At 39.7% G+C, this 23,295-nt stretch overlaps 2 protein-coding genes and 1 pseudogene across 2 annotated transcripts in view; 2 read left to right on the top strand and 1 right to left on the bottom strand.

The window, feature by feature from the left end:
• Nucleotides 1-7,546, top strand: part of LOC148374501 (importin-13-like) — a 30,325-nt gene extending 22,779 nt beyond the window's left edge. The window contains exons 19-21 of the mRNA XM_088337061.1: nucleotides 1,391-1,480; nucleotides 1,546-1,727; nucleotides 2,833-7,546. Of these exons, the coding sequence (XP_088193187.1) occupies nucleotides 1,391-1,480; nucleotides 1,546-1,727; nucleotides 2,833-2,911 (351 nt within the window). The 3' untranslated portion in view covers nucleotides 2,912-7,546. The remainder of the gene's footprint in view (nucleotides 1-1,390; nucleotides 1,481-1,545; nucleotides 1,728-2,832) is intronic.
• On the bottom strand, nucleotides 4,418-21,265 carry fzr1b (fizzy/cell division cycle 20 related 1b). The gene is made up of 14 exons (XM_088337062.1): nucleotides 21,023-21,265; nucleotides 20,712-20,864; nucleotides 20,533-20,634; nucleotides 15,840-15,903; nucleotides 15,644-15,771; nucleotides 14,049-14,131; nucleotides 13,800-13,983; nucleotides 12,798-12,863; nucleotides 9,126-9,228; nucleotides 8,878-9,059; nucleotides 8,578-8,811; nucleotides 7,250-7,354; nucleotides 7,082-7,174; nucleotides 4,418-6,100 (listed from the first exon to the last, which is right to left on the bottom strand). Exons 2-14 carry the CDS (start codon nucleotides 20,787-20,789, stop codon nucleotides 6,059-6,061), a joined length of 1,464 nt encoding a protein of 487 aa, XP_088193188.1. The 5' UTR covers nucleotides 20,790-20,864; nucleotides 21,023-21,265; the 3' UTR covers nucleotides 4,418-6,058.
• On the top strand, nucleotides 11,090-11,235 carry LOC148374503 (5.8S ribosomal RNA; annotated as a pseudogene).
• Nucleotides 21,266-23,295: the final 2,030 nt, after the last annotated feature.

Raw genomic sequence — 23,295 nt, forward strand, 5'->3', positions numbered from 1 at the left:
GCCTTCTTAATATGAGCATTTAAAGGGTGTGTATTATTTGGCACCTTATTGTGGTGAAAAAAGTGTTCAAAAATAAACCAACATCCATGAACTACAATATAAAGTTTATTTTTTTGAAATACTGGTAGGTTAAGGAAATTGCATTTATTTACATGCGTTTCAGTTAGAGGGAGTTAACATGATTGTCTGCCATCTTGCTGCTACAGGCACACAAAAGAAAAATCTCGCAAAAGGCTGGGCAAAAAAGTGAAAAGAATGGCACAATTTAGTTTGTAGTCTTATTTGTGCTTTTTAGCACTTGATCTCAAATGCACTACACAATACAGCGAAATTTAGTGGTCAAAAAAATAAGCACTGTCCTGTCAATGTGACCATTTGTACTGATACTTTACACTTGTTCATTTACATATTCTTGATTTTTTTTTTTTTAATTTTGGGAACTTTTTGAGTAGGCAATTTTAGAAAGCAGATAGGGGTGACAGAAGCTATTCATGTGGAAAACCTGATTCTGCCCAGACCCTAGCTTTAGCAGCCCCCAAGTAATTAATGTGTGAGATTTTCCTTAAATATGTTATTACAGCAATCCATTGCGACAATTAGGTTTACTTTTTGTGGTTTCGTCGCTTGGCGGATTTTCAGTGTGCATTGTGTTCTGCATTCTGATTGGCTAACAGTCAGTTTTTCCTGCAATTTATCCATGTTTCATTGAATTTCGCTGCCGCGTCTTCTGCGAGTGCATAATGCTGCCAGAAAGTGCGAGGCCAGGCTTCGCTCTCGCTGGTTCTTTGAACTATAAATAAATGCGTAAATTATTATGTACTACAACAATGTGTGGATACTAACCTAAAACAGGAGTAGTTTTGGCCATGAGAGACTGTGTTCCGTGAAAATAACACAAGTTGCCTCGTCACAACACAAACTGTAACTCTTTTGATGTCAATTGAAAGAACTCCTTTCTGGCTCTATTATCCACCCGTCATTGTTTTTCGTCTCCACGACTCGCTCTTAGTGTCGCGCTCGATTCTCATGGCAGTACTGCTGCTGTGGTTAAGGGCCCCATTTTCAACCTGTCAAAAGGATGTACAGCTTTAAAAAATTTCCGTCACGTCTTAGAGAAACCTGTCAATGATAGAACCTTCTTGGTTAATGTAACCTCTGCAGACACAGAAATGTAAAATATGTAAATGTTTATGAAGTCTTGTTTATTTTAATTTGGTTACAAACGACAGGCTTTAATTTGTGATGATAAATTGCCTCTCCTCCAGCATTCTCTCAAATGAAATGAAATTTTGGGTTTGCCTCTGACTCAGTCTTGCAAGTCAATTGGTCGAGCTCGCGCTGGGTGCTGCGGATATTTTAGGCCAGATAATACCTTTGCTTTGTCCACTAGAGCGAGTTTCTGTCTCGATGCAAAGACGCGCCGTCCTTTGGCGAGGTGCTGCACAGCAACGGGAAGCTCCTGACGGAAAGCGTCCTGCACGTCAGTCACAAACACGTTCGAAAACCGAAACCCGGGCGAGTGACCGATGTCGTCCGTCCGTGCAGGCGGTCGGCGGAGGATCGTCCCGCGGCTCGAGCGAATATTTCTCGGAGGTGCTGCTGAGTCTGAGCAGGTACTGTCCGGTCCTTCTGGCTCGCTGGCTCCAAGAACTTCTGTCTTCGCCAGGATTCCCATCTGCAAGGGTTTCTGCCCAGCACAAGCACGACTTTGCTCAGCAGCTTCTCAGGTGAGCTGACTCAAATGTGAGTCTTAAGAAGGTGACAGTTGCGACTCAGGAACTGAAATGAGTATTACTTTGACCCTCCCCTTAATCAGACAAAAAAAAAATACACTCATGACACTACAGGTCCCTTAAAACAAGGCACAGTTTTTTAAAATAATATTTGATAGTGTTTATAAATTAACAAAGAAATAAATCAAAAGAGGCAGGCTAATCAGAAATTGTACCAGTTTGAAAAGTAATAACAGCCCTATTTTTCTATCTATCCGTTAAGGGGCTTTGTTGTTTTGAAGCATTTTTTTCATGTTCTGTTTATTGAATATTTTTGCCTGTTTGAAAAATAAAATCTAAATAATTTTTTAAAATTATATATATATATATATATATATATATATATATATATATATATATATATATATATTATATATATTTTTTTAATTACCCTTTTTTTCCTGAATATTTTCGTTTTTTGGGGGTATTTTTTGACATGATATATAGTAACATTTTCTCTTTTTCTTTATATTCATGTATTTATTATGATTTGTTTTTTGGGTATTTATCTTTTCATTTAAAAAAAAAAAAATAGTTTTTGTTAGCCTGAATCATCTGCCCAGCTAATCATGAACAGACATTTCAATATTAAGCAAATAAGAAACGTCCCTGCACAAACCTTGATTGAAAAAAGAATATTTGATTAAAATGTCCAGCAAAGGTATGTTAATTTACAAACTCTGAAAAGACTGAATGTGTATACTGTGTTGAGGTTTGCTTTCAAATCGGAATAAATCCCAGGAAAAAAATCTGAAAAAGGAACTATTAAGAAAAACTAAAAAATGAAATATACAAAAACGAAAAATAATCAATAATTAATATTAATGTTCTTTAGTTTTTATTTAAATCACTGAATGTGACCATGTATTTCGTGTTTCGGGTTGTTGGGTGGAGAAAAGGGATTTTATTTCCTTATTGTACACTGAATGTTTTTATGCAACACTAAAAGTGCTTCACGAATACATTTTGAACATATTTGATGATGTCAGTGTATTTGAAATCTTTTTTCGCTAACTCACTTGAGCAAGCTAATTTTATTTGTGTTTTGTTTTCGTAATAGGGAACAAAGTAACAAGCGGCACGTGAAAGAGACGGTCAAGGAATTCTCCATGCTTTGCCAGGGTGTGCAAGGTTACTAGAGAGGTCACGAGAAAGAAGCCCTTTACCAGGCTGCAGGCTTGAGAGAAACCTTAGGCCCCGACCATGAAAACCAGGACTTTCCTTGGGAATTCAACTGCATTATAAAAACCTAATCAATTATTTTAATCCTTTCAAGGGACAGTGTGCATTATATAGTGCCTCCAAGTGGTAATGTTTTAGTTCAGACAAAACAATTATTGCCTTAAGTAACAAGAAAAACATACATGAACTATTGTTTAAACCTGTGTGGTTTTAAATACTGATAAGTGGAGAAAATTGTATTTATTTATCCAAACATGGGGCTCACCTAAAAGGAGCTGACATAATTGTACGCCATCTTGTTATGAAACAAAAAATCTCTAAAAGCCTGGGTAAAAATATGAGAGGTTAAATGGAGCGTTTTGGTCACTTTGAGTGTCCGTAGTCTGTATTCTTCCCTGGCCTTTGTAGCACTTGTTTTTGGTTGCTCTTCACCAGGGGTCTCCAACATCTATGTTCCTAATAAGCACAAAGGGAACCCAGTTGGATATGCATTTCTAACTTGAATGTTCCCATGTAGAGATGGGAATTTCGACCGTTTTAAGAGAACTGGCTTTTTCAGCTTAGCTCACTAAAAACAGTCAGCTCTTTCGGCTCCCAAATGGCTCTTTAGGTTGTTTAATCAAAATACTGCATTACCATTTATTACGTATTATCATGAATGATTTAAAAGGGAGAAACCAAAGCTACATTAACATTTAAACACAAACACTGAAAAACACAGGAAGCATAAAATAAAATGTTTATAAATCAACATATAAAAAAATAAAATACAAATCAATTTGAACCTTTTTCAACTTAACTAAGTCAACAGCACAGAATTCCTGAAAAAAAATGCATTTTGATCAATCAAAAGTGGAAGACGGCCCTCGATTGGTGGGTAGCTGGCTCCCACTGCATTAGTAGATACTGTGTTCGTAATCGCTATTTAACTCTACGGTAGTCACTGTTTTGAATGGTGACATGATCCCAAAAGACAGCGTCAGGTGTGCGGAGACACGCTATGGGAGGCATTTTGCTGCCAAAGTAACTCACCGCGTTTGGTCGTCAGTAACGAGAACGGCCTTCGAACGGTGAAAGAAGTAATCAGTTAGATTACCCTGAAAAAATAACGCTGTTATGTCGTTAGTCCCATAACTGGTTGTTATTACCAGGTTAATTATTAGATGTAGGGTTGAAATAGATTCAGTCGAGCACTAAAAAAAAACAATTTTACTTGAAAATCACAATAGCCCAGCACTGGTGAGTTGTCCCTAGGGGGCACCACATTGAAGACCCCTGCTCTACACAATAGGGTGACATGTAGTGGTTGAATATAAAAAGAAAAAGCGCATATACACCTGCATTTTAGCCTTACCAGGTTCTGTTTTTAAGGTTAAATGGAGTACCACTACGTGTGCCATTACTCATCTTGCTCTAAATACTACTTATTGGAGGTCATCCCCGAAAGAAAAACAAACACAAAGTCAATCTGGCTTGAGTATTTTAAAAAAAAATAACATGATGTCAGTTGTTCAACAAGTATATTTCTGTGAAACGAACAATGATGATCAAGACAACTTGTTTTGGGTGTTTCAAGGTCACCTACAATGGGAAGGATGGGAGCTTTGGAGTAGAGGTGCAACAACTCATCGATTATTTGACAGCTAATCCGTTAGCAAATTAGTTGTCAATTATTTTATTTCTATAATTGAATAATTGATTAGGATCATAATTTTGGATTCTCCAAATAAAGGATTTTTTGTCTTATGCGAGAAGACCCATTATATTTGAGAGGAGTCGTTAGCTAATGCTAACTTCTCGGGTCAAAATTTTGTATTTTTGTTTTTAATCCTGTACAAGTTTTACAAATCATTTACAGGTTGTTGACTGATTTGGAGATCTCAAAAGACAGATCGATTTTGAGCGAGTACCGACACTAGTACAGCTTCAGTGCCAAATCAAGGCATATTTTAGGGTGTTTTACACCAAGGAACTACAAATCAGACAAATATTAGATTGTAATTATTTATATTTAAATGTAAGGAAAGAGATTTTAGGATGTTTGATACTTCTTTCAGGATCTGTCTTTTTGGGTGGTAAATTTTTTTTACTAGTTGTATCGGTATCTCAAATCAGTATTAATGACTACTCAAAGAGTTGAATTTTTGTACAAGTAAACGTGTGGAAAAAACAATAGAAACATTTTTGTAAAATAATGATCAGCATTTCTACATGTGTATTTTTTAGTTTGTCCGTATGGAAAACAGATCCTGCCGTATGTTTAAATAAATGTATAAAACATATACCTATAAATATATGCCATATAAATAAATGAACACATAAATAACTCACAAGATACCTAAATATATGAAATAAATGCAAATTATTAATACATTTAATACATTTTGACATTTATTTCGGTATTTGTCATTTATTTTGTCGTGTATTTAGTCTCAATAAAATGTTATCCAAATAAGGGGGCGGGTCAAATTGGCGGAGCTTTTTATCTATTGGTTGATCAACGAGTGCACCGATTAACTGCAATGCTTTTCTTTATCACTGCTCAGCCAATAGGTGAAAAGCTAAGGCAACTGGGCCGCCTCTTTATTTGAATAATATTTTATCCTGGCAAAATATACAACATGTGAATTTCCCTGCGGGGATGAATAAAGTATCTATCTATCTATCTAACAAAACGCAGGAGAAAATAATATTTTTTATATTTTTTTAAATGCATAAATAAATTGTCATATTTTTAGGTATTACATGATTTATTTTTGTGCATTTTTTATATGGCATATATTGGTAGGCATTCATTTGTTTATACATTTATTTTGACATATGTGAGGATGGGTCCTCCATATCTTCGACTTAATCAAGGAAAAATCAAATGAAAAACATTATTTCAGTAATTCCAACTATTTTTCACTTTAAAAAAACATCATCTGAAATGAAAGCCGTTTAAGTATAACCGATATAACCAATACCCAAATAATAACCAACAGAATAATCATATATTAAAATAATCGTTTGTTGTGCCTCTACTTTAAAGTGCGTGCGGTTGTGAAACAGACAAACAAACCAAACAAAAACTTGGAATCGGCCATCTTGTGGGAATCGCTTTTTTATCGGATCCGAGTGAAAAGGTTCAGCACGGACTTGGATTCCTGCATGAAAAAAACAAAAACACGGGATTTGAGCGTCTGGTCACGTGATCCCAGTAGAAGCCTACCGGACTTTAAGTCACTTTTTTTGTCATAGTTTGGATGAAAGTGTGACTTGTAGTCCGGTGACACTTATCTGTGAAATGATTGACACATTATGACCGAAAATATCATCCCACATGTAATTTTCACACTGAACCGCAAGAGGGCGCTCTAGACCTGTATTGATAATTTGAACCTTGCTGTGTTGTGCCCCTAGCATACGTCATTCACGCAAACGTCACTAAAATGACTTTGAATCAGATTTTGGGGAAAATGTAATACAACGGTAAATCACAGAGAATGTGCACATAGAAGTCACTTTTGGGCAAGTGGAAAATATTTACTTTGGCAAAAACCCACCACCTTTTCTTACAAATTGGGACACAAATGTTCAGAAGATAAAGGCGTCATTTCGCCAAAGTAAATCGTTTCAACTTGCTCAAAAGGGATTTCTACTTGATAAAAACAACTGAACAAAAATGGTGCCAAAAAAGAAAATCAGATTATCCACATTACAAGCTGCAAATGGTGAAATATGCAGAAAGCTGAGGTGACGATGAGTCTGACGTAAGCGAACAGCGACACGGAGGATAAAAATTTCATTGCATTTAGTCATTTGAAGTGAGAATGATAGTATGGTAAGCATGTTATTCATGTTAAAGTTATCTGAATAACTCTTAATACGTAACTGAAATTACCAGGCATGTAAATCTTGTTTGTATACTATACAAACTTATTCAGCCTGTTCTTCTTTTATTTTAAATAGCTTTTTAAGATGACATGTACGTTTTTTGGTGTTGGGTTTTTATTAAAAATTAATTTCCCCCCAAAATGCGACTTATACTCCGGTGCAACCTATATGTTGTTTTCCTTTTTAATTATGCATTTTTTGCCTGTGCGACTTATTCTCCAGAGCGAATTCTAGTCCGGAAAGTGCATTACCTTAGTGCAGCGCGTTTTGCTGAAGATGTTCCAAAAGCGAAGCGTCTCGTCGCCGGCGCCGGTGACAATGGCCTCGCCATCTGGCGACACGGCCTGATGGGAAAACGCACAAAAAAAATCGGAACGTGACGACGACATTGTCCAACCAATGTGACGAATACACCATACCAGGTAGAGAACTCTGTACGAGTGTCCGGTCAACTTGGCCACCTGCGTCAGCGATGGATACTTCCACACTAGGATCTGGTTCTGGGAATAGCCGTGAGTGCTCACCTTGGACACCAAAGATGAAAAAAAGATAACATTAAAGAGTTATCCCTTGCTGTATTGCGATTTACCTATCGTGGTTTTGCTACTTCGCGAATCTTCTTTGTGCATTGCGTTCTGCATTCTGATTAGCTAAACAGTCTGTGACAAATGACGTGATCTGAGATGTACACGAAATAAAACTGCTCAACGAGGCTACATTATGTGTGTTCAAATCTTTTTCAATGATGAGTTTTTCTAAATGCAATAATGTATAAAAACGCCGGATCGACAAAAACAGCAAAAAGCAGAGGAGGATGCTTTCTATCGCCAATAAATGTGGACATCTGACCCGCTAAACTTGCTCTGCTCCCTTGTGGCTCCGTGGCACTTTCTCAAAAATATTCAACAATGTAAAAATAAATGGTTTATGTGGGAGCACAAACTGGACACATTCTTAGCGTTTTCTAATAAAGATTTCCTTATAAGGCTAACGTAAGGCTTTTTTACGGCTTTTTAGGCGGCACGGCGGCTGAGTGGTTAGCGCGTCAACCCTACAATGCAGAGGTCAAGGTTTTAATTCTAGCTACCAGCCTCCCAGTGCAGAGTTTCCGTGTTCTCCCTGTGCCAATTTTCTCCAGGCACTCCGGTTTCCTCCCACATTCCAAAAACATGCATGGCAGGTTGATTGGCGACCTTAGTGAAGATAAGCTGTGCAGAAAATGGATGGATAGAAGTCACAGACGCGCTGTTTAAAGCGATACAAATAAAAAGAAAAAAATAGCTCACTTATATAACAACTTTGCTATTTGACCTCATATCTGTTATACACAGCAGCTAAAGCTTTTTTAAACATCTGGAAAGATACTCAAGTGCTATAGATATAGATATATAGATCAATTTTGTATTTTTCATATTGCCTTCAACAGCACGTCTGTGAATTTTATTTTAAGTAAAATAACAACAATGTTTCCTTAATGTTTTCTGATTGATTAAAGCTAGTCAGCACATCCAGATACAGTGGGTGCTTTGCGAGTGTCGAATGATATTGTCGACATCCAATTGACATACTTAACAGTGCAGGTCATTGTGACTCGTTTTGCTCTCGTGCCTCTTCTCAGCATTGTCTCAAGGGCCACATCAAATGAGGCAGGCTATGAGTTTGTGTAACAGATGATGACCTGGTTGCCGATTTACTGATCTGTTGGGAACGATTGGGCAGGGGGATTCGTGTCTGGCGTGTAGCTCACCAGTTCATTGGCGTGCTTGGACCAGGCCAAGTTGCAGACCTGCGAGCCAGTGTCGGTGCTCTGCAGCGCCTGACCCGTCAACGTGTTCCAGAAGCGCAGGCAGCGGTCGGCGGTCCCTCCCCCTGAAGCCAAAAGCCCGTGCTGGTGCGGCGACCACGCAATGGCCTTCACCGCCGCCAGGTGCTCGCTGTACTGCTGCACCGGAAGCAGGCTGGAGCTGTTCCACACCAGCAGCTGTCGAACGAACAGGAACAGCTATTTCAGGCCTGTCGGGTCGACGCCCGGCTCCGAAGCCATTACTTTGTTGTCGTTGCCTCCGGAGGCAAGATGCTGGTGGTCAGGGGACCATTTGAGGCCGCAAACTTCCTGCCGATGGCCCTGCAGCCTCCGCTCGGCACTAGGGGGCGTCCTCACGTCCCGCTGCAAGATAACCCGGTCGCGGCTGCCCGACGACAGCTGCTCACCGTTCCACGCCAGCGCACCTTTGATCGCATCAGTCGTGAAAGGACAGCGCTCCAGAAACGGCACCAGGATTGGCTCCAACTTACCCACGCGAGCCGAGTGGCCCTCCAGGCTGTTCAGCTTTCTTCCCCCCGCCGCGTCCCAGATTTGAACATAACCTTTGTGCGTTCCGACAGCGACCAGGCTGCCCTAAAAGAGAAAAACAAAATATTTTCAAGACCTTCTTAATAAACAGTTTTCATCAACAATTTTGGAAAGAACTGTTTTACCTACTCGCTGAATATTTGCAGTTAACTTTATAATTGAAAGCTAATCGATTGTAAAATTGATCTTAATATATTTTTTAATTAAGGGAGCTGTACGGAATGTTGAATAATTTACTCGCTGACACCATCTTCTGCCTTGAGTCATCATTGCAGCCTCAACCAGCTCATGATGTGCGTGCTAGTACGTGCATTCCTTAGATGCACTCGAATACATTTCTTTTAGGATTTGGATTGGCGTTTGGACTTTACCTTTTCTTACTTTCAACCATTTTCATGCTACACGAGGGATCGGGAAATTATTTTGTAGCAATCCTAATCAGATAAACCCACTTACGGGTTTGGTGCATGCATTGGCGAAGCAATTCCAATCATATATAAACGACATAGTTTTACCCCCAGTTTACAGTTAAGGTGTCACACCAACAGACCCTGTTTTGGCTGCACACTGCTAAATAATCCTCTATATGGAAGCTCTTTAAATAATGAATGTTCACTGTTGAGACACTTTGTGATACAAACCCACAAAACAAACTGTAATTACCCACAAATGCTAGCTAACACGCAGAACAATTTAATTAGGTGAGCAATAAGGGTGGGCGGAGCTATAATACACAGCACGCTCCCCTCTCAAACAGGCCCACTGCGCTGAAGGAAAATACATCCATAAACTTTTTGTTTGCAGTATTTTGTGTCATATTTACAAAAGAACTCTGCTTGCAGTCTTCTATCTTGTTTTGAAACCATTATTTACAAAATGAAGGTTAAAATTAGCCTCAATGATCTAAAGTAATTGTGGCAGGGAGACAAGTTTAAAGTGGTATATTTGTTTATATGGGACCAAGGATGTGGAATTATTATTTCATTTTTTTCCCAACTCATTTAACATCACACAGTGAAATAAAATGCGCTGACAAATTAGCTTTTGTCTGGAGAGCAGGTTTTGCAGTTTTGCTGAACTATGTCTTAAAATATATGGTATGGCTCTCTCTTTCAAAACAATACAAAAACAAACAAAATAAAGAATAAATAAAAATATTTTGCTTTAATGGCTCTTTTGGTCAAAATGGTTCCCAACCCCTGTGCTACACAAACAAATAGAAAGAGAAAAAAAACTGTGGGGACGAGCATGACACTAGTCTCCAGCACTGCACACCTATAATATAGTATCTTTTTGGATTAGAAATGTTCCAAATCCAACCAAAATTTCTTCTTAAAAACAAATATCCACGCAGCTGCCAAACAATAAAAGACTTATTTCAGGATGAACTTTCAGACATTTATTTTTGTAGTAGTACAGTGCGACCTCGATACTTCGCGGTTCGACGTTCGCGGCTTCAGCGGTCTGTAATGGTTAAAAAAAAAGAAAAATAATTTTTTTTTTGGGAAGGGGCGTCGCTACTTTGCAGATTTTCACTTTTTGCGGGAATCCCCCTCGGCCGACAACCCTAGCACGGCGTGCCGTTCTCGTTTCGGTGCGGCTTCCGCTTCACCGCCCCCTCTAACCCCACTGGTCCCCCCAGCTTCCCCTTTCCCCCACGGCAGCCCTTCCGTCGGCCGGAGCCATCGAGGGCTGCGTAGCGCCATGAAGAGCCATCGCGGCCCGGGCGGGAGGCGCTCGGCGCGGTGGCCCGCTCGGCGTGTGGCGCCCGAAAGTACCCGCACCGCGGGTTAGGGGCTCGCTCGCGGGAGCGACCGAACGGCACCCTCGGTGCGGCGCATGTATAAACCCTGTCGTGAATTTGTCTCCAATCGTCCCGGGCGGACGTAAAATCCCCCAGCTGTACGACTCTTAGCGGTGGATCACTCGGCTCGTGCGTCGATGAAGAACGCAGCTAGCTGCGAGAACTAATGTGATTTGCAGCTGCGATTGGCTGGCAACCAGTTCAGGGTGTCCCCTGCCCACTGCCCGGAGATGGCTGGGATGGGTTCCAGCCCCCCCGCGACCCTAATAAGGATAGGCGGTGCAGATAATGAGATGAGATTTTTTTTTTTTTTTTTGAAGGGGGTCGCTACTTCGCAGATTTTTCACTTTTTGCGGGTGGTTTTGCTCCCCATTAACCTCGTCTAAAAAAATAAGAATCTAAAATTAAAAAAAAATAATAATAATAATAATAAAAAAAAATTAAAAAAAAATTGAAGGTGCGCCGCTACTTCGCGGATTTTCACTTATCGCGGGTGGTTTTGGTCCCCAATAACCGAGGTCTCACTGTAATTAAAAGGACTCTGTCTAATATTTGACCACTAAATGTCACTGTATGGTGTAGTGCAACAGAAAATGAGTGCTACAAAGCACAAGGAAGAATATAAACTGTGGAGACCAAAACGGACTCATCAGCACAAGTTTCTTTCTTGTGTTTTTTGCCCTGCTTTTCACAAGGTTTTTGACGGTACCCTTGGCAGCAATCATGTCAGCACCATCTAGGTGAGCCTGTGTTATGGAAAATGCAAGTACTTATTTGATCAAATCAACACCCAAAACTCACTTGTCATCTTGAAAGGCAATTTAAAATTGAAATTAACAAAACATTGTATACTAACATTACACGTACATGCATATCTTAGAACATGCTTACCAAACTATCAGCTTCACTAAGTCAAATGAAATATTCATTCTGTGTCACTGTTACTGGTAAACAACTCCTCCAACTCGGGAAGGAGATGATAAGCTACTTCGCAAAATGTCCCCCACATAACTTGGCAAGGCTGAAATTTTTAACACAGGCCTAGAGCGCCCTCTTGTGGTTTGAAGTGAAAATAACATGTGAAGTGATGTACAGTACCGGAGATAAAATTTTCAAACGTAATGATATAACAATGTGTTAACAAGTTCACATATACTGGTAAGTCTCACGGGAGTATAATTCGCACCCACGGCCAAACTATGTAAGAAACTGTGATTTATTGTCCGGGAAATATGGTACATATACATTTTTAGTTTATGATAAAAGACTGATTATTTAAAAAATAATCCAAAATCAAATTGATCTCATTTTTTTTATATTCGTTTAGATTATTTTGGTGGATAATAAATCCTCCCGATCCAAACCAAATTTTATTTTCCCAACAATAAATATTCACCCATCAAGAAGCATTAATGTGTACTGGTCAACATCTAAGAAGCTGGCTTCATTTTTTTGTATATGCTATTTTTTTTAATCATTTATTGTATTTATCAAGATATTCATTGTTTTTGCTCAAGGTAAAAAATCCTTCTGAGCTAGTCTTGTTACAGTTCGAAGTGTTTCAATCTCAAATTTTAAAAATTAAAATTTAGTGCTATAAAAAAGGGTCGCTGTTAATTATGTTCTGACACATTTTTTGTAGGCCTTCATCAAGCTAGACCCTCTGCCAAATTTTGAAAAAAGATGTGGCGCATAAGTCAAAATTCATTTTGATAATCAACAAACGAAAATGGCACGGATGTTTTTACACGACTGTGACAGTATATATAAAAGCTTTAAAATGAATTGAAAAATCTATTTTTCATCTCACCCTTTCATTCCAGCACACAGACGTCACAGAATCACCGTCCACCGAAAGGTCACACAACCGAGTCACCTGCATGACAAAAAACATGAAATGGGAGCCTAAAAAAGGTTCTCTCTTTGCCTGCAAACTGAGAACGTCACATTTGTTTGGAAGTCTTTGAGACTGGAGCACCTCAGGGATCTATGCTGAGCCCCTTTCCCCTACGAATGTAATCCCTCATTAATCAGAACCCCCGTGATATGTAAAATTCCGCAAGAAACCTCCTCGTCAATTTCTAACATGCGTTCTGACGACCCTCTTGCGGCAGTAGTCGAGCAGGGATAATTGATCGCGGCCACACTATTAAAGGCGGAAACAGCAATGACACAAATTTGCACTCTTGGACACCGATCTCAGCAATGATCAACTGGGGATAATGGATAACGCCTGCACAGGTGCTGTTCGTTTTAGGCAGAAGAACGGAAAAAGACAGGCGCCGTGAATGACGCAAATTTGCTCTCAGCTCTCACTGTCAGAAAAAGTCAACTGGGGAAAATGGATCAAGGTCAAAACAAGTCAGCTCATTTAGCCAGGCCACAACGGCACTCTTCAGCTGCTTAAACTGAAAAAAAGGCGTTCCTAGCCCCTGCTCTCATCAATAGTTAAGCAAAGATAATGGATCATGGCCACAAACATGTATTTCATCGTAAATGGGCCAGAATAGCACGCCTACCGACAAAACTGCCTTACGCCAATTCCCGCTCACAGCAATATGGTATTGGAGATAATGGATCGCGGCCACATGGGTGCACTTCATTTTAGGATGACATGCAATCCTGGCAAAAAAGAGCCCCCAACCCTGGCAAAAGTGTGCCCCGTCAGTCCCCGTTTATATCAATATTCGATCGGGGAACATAGGTCATGGAATATTTTTTAACCTGCGTAGCACTGAGGCCTTGAAGTAGTGAGGGATTACAGTATAGCCAAATTTGAGACAATCAGGCCCAAGTAAAACTGATAGAGGACCTGGCTAGTACAAGCGCTCCACAGATAGACGCAAGCACCCAACCCGACGCTGAGCAAGTTCCCTGCCGACCAGTCCACCAGGTTGAGGTAGAAGTCATCCTGCAGCTCGGGGGCGTCCAGCACCTTGAAGGGAATCTTCGAGATCTTGCGGGCCGGTTTACGAGGCGAGCGTAGCAGCTTGTGACTGTTGGGAAAAAGAAAATCGTTTGAAGCTCCTGTGTCTTTTCAGCTATTCGTGGAGTGGCTTACCTTTTGTTACTAAGCGGTGATAGAGAGTAGGGTGAGACTTCACTGGCGCTATCAAAAGACACGCTCTTCGTGTGGACCGTGTACTGTGATTCGATAAAATACTGATGATTAAAAGGGTGAAACAAAGCTGTAACTCAGGGTAGGAGTGGGCGATATGATGATTTTAGATCGTCAAGTACATTAATGTAAATTACAAATGAATAGCCCCAAGACTGCATATTCCATCCAGTTTTCTGTTTCTGGCAGTCGCCTGCCTCAATTTGGTGCAGATTTTTTTCACTTTAGCGTCTGTTTGACTAGGAATCACATAGCTTGACATGGCTGCTAGCATTAGCAGCTATAAATTCCGACATGCCTACTAGCCGCAGTCACGACTTCCTTTAGCAGTTACATTTGCTAAAGAGGGTAACATAAGCTTTAGTGAATAATGTTAGTTAGCATTGCTAAAGCATACACCAGCATTAAAAACTAGGCCCACTTGCAGAGTGCCTAGCATCAGCTTCAGTGACTAGCGTTAGCAGCTAAAGTCACCCACACAGTCGCTAGCATTAGCAGAGAGTGCCCCTAGCAAAGCACAGGGTTCTTACAGTTCAGGCAAGGTTAATTCCCTACTTAAGGCTGAAGTCGACAAAACAAGCAAAACCAAAAAAACCCACAAATATATCTTGCACACAATACATCATACACATTACGTGGCACAGCTTTTAGCCATGGTGAAAAATATTTGTCGGACAGCCAGTTCTCATTAAATTCACTTTCCCATCGTCCAAAGTAAATGTGTTTAATTTCCCTCTATGATCTGGTCCGGAGCCTTCGCTCTGAAAATGCTGGTCTACTAGTGATCCCAAGAGCCAAGAAGAGAGCCACAGGTTAGAGACCGTTCTCTGGTGCTGTGGAATGCTCTACCCTCTGTCTGAGATCCAATCTGCAACCTCAGTGGAACTGTTTAAATCCAGACTTAAACACACTTATGTTATATCGCTTACAGATGACCAATATTTCATGTTGACAATATCTCTGTATTATTTGTTATTGCAACATCTGTTGCAGCCTGGTCATCCTGGAAGGGGGATTGCCTTAATTTTCCTCATGTTGAGGTTTTTGAGTTCTTCCTTGCTCTCATCTAGGTTTTAAAACAGGGGATGGTGTAATAATAGCCGGTAATTTGCAATAATCTTTTGTCTATGCAGCCCTTTGAGACTCCTTGTGATCAAGGGCTATACAAACTTGACTTGACTATTCAAAGTTGCTATGTGTATTGTGGTTAGACCAAAGACATGTATCTGCTCTGAAAGGCCTGACTGAAACCACATCACCGTTTTGATAGTTCTATAACAGTGGTCTCGCAATGATGCCACAAATATTGATGAATTATTGAAAAAGGTAGTTGGTAAACTTGACTTAATCTTTTTAGTTCCAAAATATGATTCTTATTAATATGTTTGCATTTTTAAAACTTCCAAGGGTCCGCGGCTTTGTCAAATACTATATGAACACAGCTGCTAACAAAGTCAGCTGAAGAGGCTCATTAGATGCGAGGTGTGTAAATAATGATACTTGAGCCACAAGCCAGGAAGTGTTTACAATCTACATACCCGAAAGAGGCCGCGTGAAGCATGAGAGTAGACTCCCTGCCGCCTTTCGTCTGCGTGAAGTTCTGACACAGACTCGATGCCCGCGCCCAGCAGCTCGTTCCTCAAGAGGGCAGCATACGCCACGGCATCTGTCGGCAAGCAGACGACACGCTAGAGGGGTGACACCTCTAACAAGGGTCACACAAAGATTCCTGACCTTTGCCTGAATCCGAGCTGGCGTCTTTTGCTTTGTGTTGCTGGTTGGGGGAGCGATAGTTCTCCTGGGCAGAGAAGAAATGTTATTGGTCCATCTAACAGTCATGACTTGTTCTCAAAAACTGCTCTGAACATTGACAAATGTAATATCACCCAGAGTGACTCAGTTAAAAATTTAGGTGTCATATTTGACCCCGATCTGTCCCTTCAAACAGACGTGAAGAAGATTACTAGAACAGCTTTATTCCATCTTCGCAACATTGCTAAAATTCGTCCTATGCTGTCTCAGTCAGATGCTGAGATTATAATTCACGCGTTTGTTACTTCCCGTCTCGATTAATGTAATGCACTACTCTCCGGCCTCCCAAAGTCCAAAATCAAGAGCCTTCAGCTGGTACAAAATGCTGCAGCGAGGCCTTTAACCAAGACAAGAAAGTTTGATCACATTACCCCGATTTTAGCTAACCTGCATTGGCTCCCACTTAGTTTAAAATGTGATTTTAAGGTTCTCTTGGTATCATACAAAATCATGCATGGACTTGCTCCCTCATATCTTTCAGATTTAATTTCCCCCTATGTTCCGGTCCGGAGCCTTCGTTCTGAAAACGCTGGTTTACTAGTGATCCCAAGAGCCAAGAAGAGATCCGCAGGTTCGAGAGCGTTCTCCATTCGGGCCCGGTGCTGTGGAATGCTCTTCCCCCTGAGATTCGATCTGCAACCTCAGTGGGAATGTTTAAATCTAAGCTTAAAACACACTTCTACTTTATAGCATATGAATAATCTATATTTTATGTTGATAATATGTGCATTATTTTCCCTCATGTAGGTTTTAGATGAGGGGATGGTGTCATAATTGTATGTAATAATAATTTGCAATAGTCTTTGATCTGTGCAGCCCTTTGTGATTAAGGGCTATGCAAATAAACATGACTTGACTTGAGTAGAAGAAGTCAACATTGGTCAACATCTAATCACCCGATCGGATGCTCCCAAAAAAGTTGGTTTCCCAAGGAACCCAATTCAAATCAAATGTTGACCCATCACGGACTGAGGCTTGGGTTGGGACAGCAAAAAAAGAAAAGATTGACGTATATATATCGTTGTTTTCTTTTTGGCGAGTTTTAAAATCGGCGTATCGCCCCGGAATCGATTTTTATGACCTCATAACTGGTACGTAGAAATGCAGGAACGCAAAAGGAAAATGGAGGAAGAAAGCGAGCAAAGGGAACTAAATACAGTATAAAATAACATTACAACATAAATGCTGTGCTGTTATTTTTGTAGTATTGTTCTGTAGAATGAGGTTTTCTCCATTGTAGTATTGTTCGAGTATTTCTGTACTATTGTTATTGTATTTCCATAGTAATATTTTTGTAGTATTTCTTTAGTATTTTGACAACCTTACTATAGCTCTATTTAGAAGTATTTCTGTTGTAATATTTCTGTAGTAGTATTTTTGTATTGTAGTATTATGGTAGTGGTATTTTGGTTGTATTTCTGTAGAAGATTTTTGAGCCATTATGGTAGTAGTATTGTTTTAGGACTCCAATTGTATTTCTGTAGTAATTCTATACAGAAGTAGTATTTGTTTAATATTTTTGTAATATTACTGTAGCTCAATTTAGTAGTATTTCTGTTGTAATATTTTTTTATTATAGTATTATGGTAGTGGTATTTTGGTTGTATTTGTGTAGAATATTTTTTGAGGTATTAGTGTAGTAGTATTGTTTTCGTTTTTCTATAGCATTTCTATAGTTGTGTTTTTTGTAGTATTTCTTTTGTAAATTAGTAATATTACTGTAGCTCTATTTAGTAGTTTTGTAATATTTCTGTAGTAGTATTTCTGTATTATAGTATCATGGTAGTTGTATTTTGGTTGTATTTCTGTAGGAGATTTTTGAAGTACTATTGTAGTGATATTGTTTTAGTATTCCAATAGAATTTCTGTATTATTTCCATAGTAGTATTTTGGTTGAATTTTTTTTTTAAGTATTTTTATATTATTACTGGAGGTGTATTTTTGTAAGTTTACAGTTGTAGTATTTTCTGAAGTAGTATTTTTGTATTTGTGTTACGTTGACATTTCAGTTTATGACATTTGGTGGCTGTAGCCCTGTGGCACAGTGCACATGTGATGTTCTTATTTAGTAGTTTTGTAATATTTCTGTAGTAGTTTTTTGTATTATAGTATTATGGTAGTGGTATTTTTGGTTGTATTTCTGTAGGAGATTTTTGAAGTATTATTGTAGTGGTATCGTTTTAGTATTTCAATAGCATTTCTGTATCATTTCCATCGTAGTATTTTTCTTGTATTTTTTTAGTATTCATATATTATTACTGAAGTTGTATTTTTGTAGTGTTACGGTTGTAGTTTTTCTCAGGCAGTATTTTTGTATTTGTGTTACGTTGACATTTCAGTTTATGACATTTGATGGCTTTAGCCCTGTTGCATAGTGTACACGTGATGGTCTTATTGTCTCAGTTATATATAACGTTAATAAATGTCAGCTTCCGGACTGACCTATGTTCATTGTTCAAACATCATTCATGGCGTTTTGTCCCAGAAGTTTATGATTTAAATTGTTTGTTTAGGAAATACATTCCATCATAATCATCAATTATATCGAATCGCAATACTTGTAGAAGCGCAAATATCGAGAATTGTGACATAAATCGAATCGGCACCTTGGTAAAGTGATACAATCGAATTGTGACCCAAGCTGATCGTCATACCCTTATTTTGAACATAATTTGCTCGATCAAAATGAAAAAAGTAATCTTACACAATGTACTTTGTTGCAACGCAGCATATATTGTGACCTGAAGTTGTGTCTCTCAGGCTTCAACTCCTACCATGAGAATTTAGCTGCAACGAAAAACTTAGCGGATGCTCTCCTTCGCGTGTTTTCCCTCTCTTTTTTGTCTCTGAGGTCAAGCTTCGAACCTTTTAAAGGCGCGGCATCATAAGCTATGCAGTTGGCTGTGTGATGGTCATGGACCCCAATGGTAAAAAGAGGAAATTAACTGCACAAAAATCAAACACAAACTTTATTAATGCAATTCTATTTACTTTATCTTTTCAAAAGGCTGCTATTTTATTTTCATAAAAGAATGCTGTGATTTTTTGCACTCTTTTTGTTTACGAAATAAGGGGCACGTTCTACCCCGAAACCCCAATTCAGAAAAATTTGTATTTGATTTTCCAGGTTTTTTTTTTGTGCAATAGACATTTTGCGTTTGCAACATTTCGGATTAATTTAGCCAATCAGAATCCGGAACACAAGACACGCAAAAAATCTGTTAAAAGTATCAAAACCGCAGAGAAAGCTAACAGCGATACAGCTAGGGATAACAGTATTCATATCGGGGGAAATTCGGGATACGAGCATGACGCTGGAACGAATGCATAGGTACCACTGTACAGTACTCAGAGGTGATTTTTTTTTCACCAAGCAAACCAGGCAGGTGCTTAGGAGCCCCACTAGATGGCGACAGAGAGTCAAGATTTGCATTGCAGTTTACATACGTGTCAACCTGTACGTTTTTGCCGTACAAAGTACGTTTATTATGCATTTTAAGACGCGTATGACATACAAGAAAATATGTAAGGAAAAATGCAAATTTGTCAATTATGGCTACCATAATTGCCATAATTGCTAATTACCATAATTACCATAATGGCTACACCGTCTATCACGAAACGGCAAATCAATCAAGTCAAACTAGTCCGCCACGGTAGCTTCTATCTCGGTATCATTTTTTTTTTGTTGCTACTGTGCGCATGTGTCTGCCGCCTGGGGATTTCCCCATCGTGCATCATTCAACATCGGATTTCATGTGGTAGTTGTGTAGTGAAACGAAGTCCGTCTCTTTTTCAAGAACCGGCTTTTTCGGCTCAACTCATTAAAGAGAGCCGGCTCACTTGCTTTGCTGAATTATATTACAAATTATTATGTTGTATAAAGATGTTGAGAAAAAAAGGGAAGTATAAAAGGACAAAATGAAAAAAGACAGGTTTGTGGTTATCCCTTTAATCAGTATATTACAAACAATAATTTAATGCAGAAAATGAATTCATCATTTGAATAAGAAAATGTATAATTCTACTTAATTCCATTTGCATGTATTTTTTTCCTTCTACAGTGAACGTCCAGCTACTTCACTTTTGAACTTTTTTTTATAATAAACCTCATTCACGTCGAGCAACTCAGGATCTCACAACAAAATGTTAATTAACAATTTACATGATATAATGAAACACATGTACAATATAACATGTTAAATTACATAAATAAACACGTTTGGGAAAAAAATATGGTGTAAGATTATTTTGCATTTTGTAAGGGAAAATACGACAGTTTGTAAGGGCATGGAGCCGTAGAGGTTGACAGGTCTGAGTTTATAGAGAAGTTGAGTGAAGAATTGAAAATTGCGATTTGAGACCTTGATTATGAAGAGAAACTATCCTTACGGAAATAAAAAAAGAAAAGAAAAGAGGAAAAAGGAAGAGAGAGGGCCCAGAGTTTGTGAAATTCTGTTGTGTGTGGGGTTCGGGCGGTGGTGGGGGCACCCAAATGAATTTCTGCTTGGGGCCCCACTAGACCCTTAAATTACCGCTGACTGTAAACGCCAAACACGTATTTTTTAGATTTGAGAGCAATAAAATATTATCGTTTTGGTAGAATCATGCTTACGTTGGCGTAGTGGAAGTTAATACTCCAGTTGCTTCCAGCGCGGGTGGGGATGAAGCGGTCGCCCGACTTCACGCTGATGGGGCTGCAGGTTGCACTAGCACACTGAAAAGAGATGAAGGGGGAAAGTATAATTGACTTTTGGGGTGTCCTCAAATCTTGCTCTTCCTCTCGCATCTCACCCTGGTGAGCCGGGCCTCGGCGGGCAAGTTCTGAAGGTTGATTTGCCTCAAAAGACGCCTCTCGTACTCTCGGTCCATTTCAGCCACTGGGCTCCCCCGCCCGGTTTAAAGGTCCGCTCCTTCCCGGTAAGGGGGATCAACCCAAACCCCCATCTAGAGAAAGAAGAGACACCGTTGCGACGGTCCACTGCATATTTCATGAGGAATAACACACACCAATTTGACTATCACGACTCGCTAGTGGTAGTAGTAGCTTATTGTGGAACAATGGCTATTTGATTGGCAGCATGACGTCGTTCAGAGCCCCTTACCCCACTGACAGTGCGCTCAGGTCACGGGCGTCGCTCTCATCTCGAGTAATGGTCGCTGCGGTCCGACGCGGGCGTGAGAAGTCGCCTTTAAATCCACTCACACTGCTGCTGTTTACGTTCGCAACCGAAAATGGCGACGACGTCAGCCCCAAGGAGGGGGCATTATTTAGCCCGCTTAGAGCGACTCGACGGCGACATCTTTTGGCGTTGTGCGGCCTCTGCATTTATTGCCTTTGGGGCAAGGGGAGACTTCTCATCCATGACCACAAAGTACCTCTGCTTCTGTTTTAAAACAAAAACGTATTTTGTTGTAGTCGTCTTGCTTCTGCTGCACAGTTGCCACTCCTACTCTCCCAGGGTTTCCCCCGCGGTTTGGAAAACAACTAAATCAGTGGTTTACGTCACGATTGTGCAATTCCCATTTCTATTTAGGAGAGTGTTTTTCAACCAAGGACACACTATTGAGCTGGGGCCAGTGTTCATTCATTCATTTATTCATTCATTCATTCATTCATCCATTCATTCATTCATTCATTCATCCATTATCTGCACTGCTTATCCTCAGTAGGGTCGCAGGGGTGCTGGAGCCCATCCCAGCTATCTTCGGACAGTGGGCAGGGGACACCCTGAACTGGTTGCCAGCCAGCCGCTGGGCGGGGCCAGTGTGGGACACAGTTAATTGTTAGGGTCTGGCACGCCTCGGTCCACCAGAGGGCACCTAATCAGTTTGTAATTGGGATAATCACCCATTTAGCCCGTCCGTCATAAGGACATTTTGGACAGCACCCAGTGTCGGGTGATTTTCATTTCCCACATCAACTTTTTCCAGTCCATCCTGCTTTTGAGGTTTGCATTTTAGTTCAGACAGGATTATTGTTGTCTTTGACCCTTTATGTTTTAATTGTCTTTGATTTTATCAATATAGTCTTTTTGAACACCCTGCCATTTTTCCTCCTTCCTGCGTTTGTGTCCATCACAAAACTACTACAGTAAATAGTAATTTATTTTTAGAAATATAGTATTTGCTTACCCCCGACATTACCGACACACTAAAGTAGCGTGTTACTCTGAAAGTAACTACTTAGTTACAAATGACCGTATTTGCTCACAATGAAACTGTCCCCTAAAACTGCTTAAAAATAGCCACATGAAAAAATGAGTAGAAGAAAACGTGTACACAAACCTGTGGAAGCTGTTAACCTTTCGTATTTCTTAACAAATGTAGCCGAGACACACCATATCCAGAGATTTCCCTCTCCATGTCTGGGTAATATTCAAGCGTTTTATTTTCCCACAGGCATGGCGTATGGCAAGAATAATTTTACTCATAAAAAGACAATAACTCACGCTTTTACTGTAAATTCTGTGCTCACATTTGCTACACTGATTTTGTTGTTCCTGATAAAACCACACACCATACCCAAGCCTACTGTTGTAAATACGGCTTAGAAGTGATGCATACTGAATACCAGAATATCAGTAGGGAGAAATTACGCACTCTCGTACCATGGGTTTGAGGCACAGCACCGTAACTGTTTTCAGTTATATCAAGTAGACAGATAAAAACACGCCCTCTCTTTTATTGTTCATCTCTGCACCGTGTTGCTTGTAGATCGAAGGAGGAATCGACCAGGAGCCAAAGACAATGTGACACCAAAACATGTTGAGAAAGGTGAGATGCATAGTTTGAGGAGTCCTGAAAGCCCTAGTGTATAGTATTTCACCAATAGAAGGCACTGTATTGACAAATGAGAACGAAAATCGGTGCCAAAGAGCACAGTATAGCAGCAAGTTACAAAATAAACATGGTAGCGACCTTTTACAATTTAAAAGGAGGGTTGTGGGGGGGTGAATATCAGCGCGTGCTCGAGTTTTTTTTTTTTAAATTCTAGAATGAAAATGGTGAAAATAGGAAAAGGACTGTTTTAAATCCTGTCCAAATGCGAACCCAAAATGATGGGAAAAAAAGAGTTTAGTGGAGCTCATCTAAGAGAGACACCTGCGTAAGATACAAGCAGCTTAACAAAGGCTGCAATGATGATTCCAACTAGCAGATGGCGTCTGCAAGCAGAATATTTTGAAATACGGACACTGCTTAAAAAAAAAAAAAAAACGGAGCAACACACCTATTTGTAACGACATTTGGATTACAAACAAAATGTATCAATAACGCGTTACAGTACTTGTTACCGATGTTCAGAATTAAAATATTAGAACGTACTGTTTACCAAATTGTTCGAATTAGTTATCTGACTCCATTAACCAAACACAAC

Source organism: Urocampus carinirostris, chromosome 1, assembly GCF_059441175.1.
Source record: "Urocampus carinirostris isolate Australia breed hairy pipefish chromosome 1, RoL_Ucar_1.0, whole genome shotgun sequence".
In the NCBI taxonomy this organism is placed as follows: domain Eukaryota; kingdom Metazoa; phylum Chordata; class Actinopteri; order Syngnathiformes; family Syngnathidae; genus Urocampus; species Urocampus carinirostris.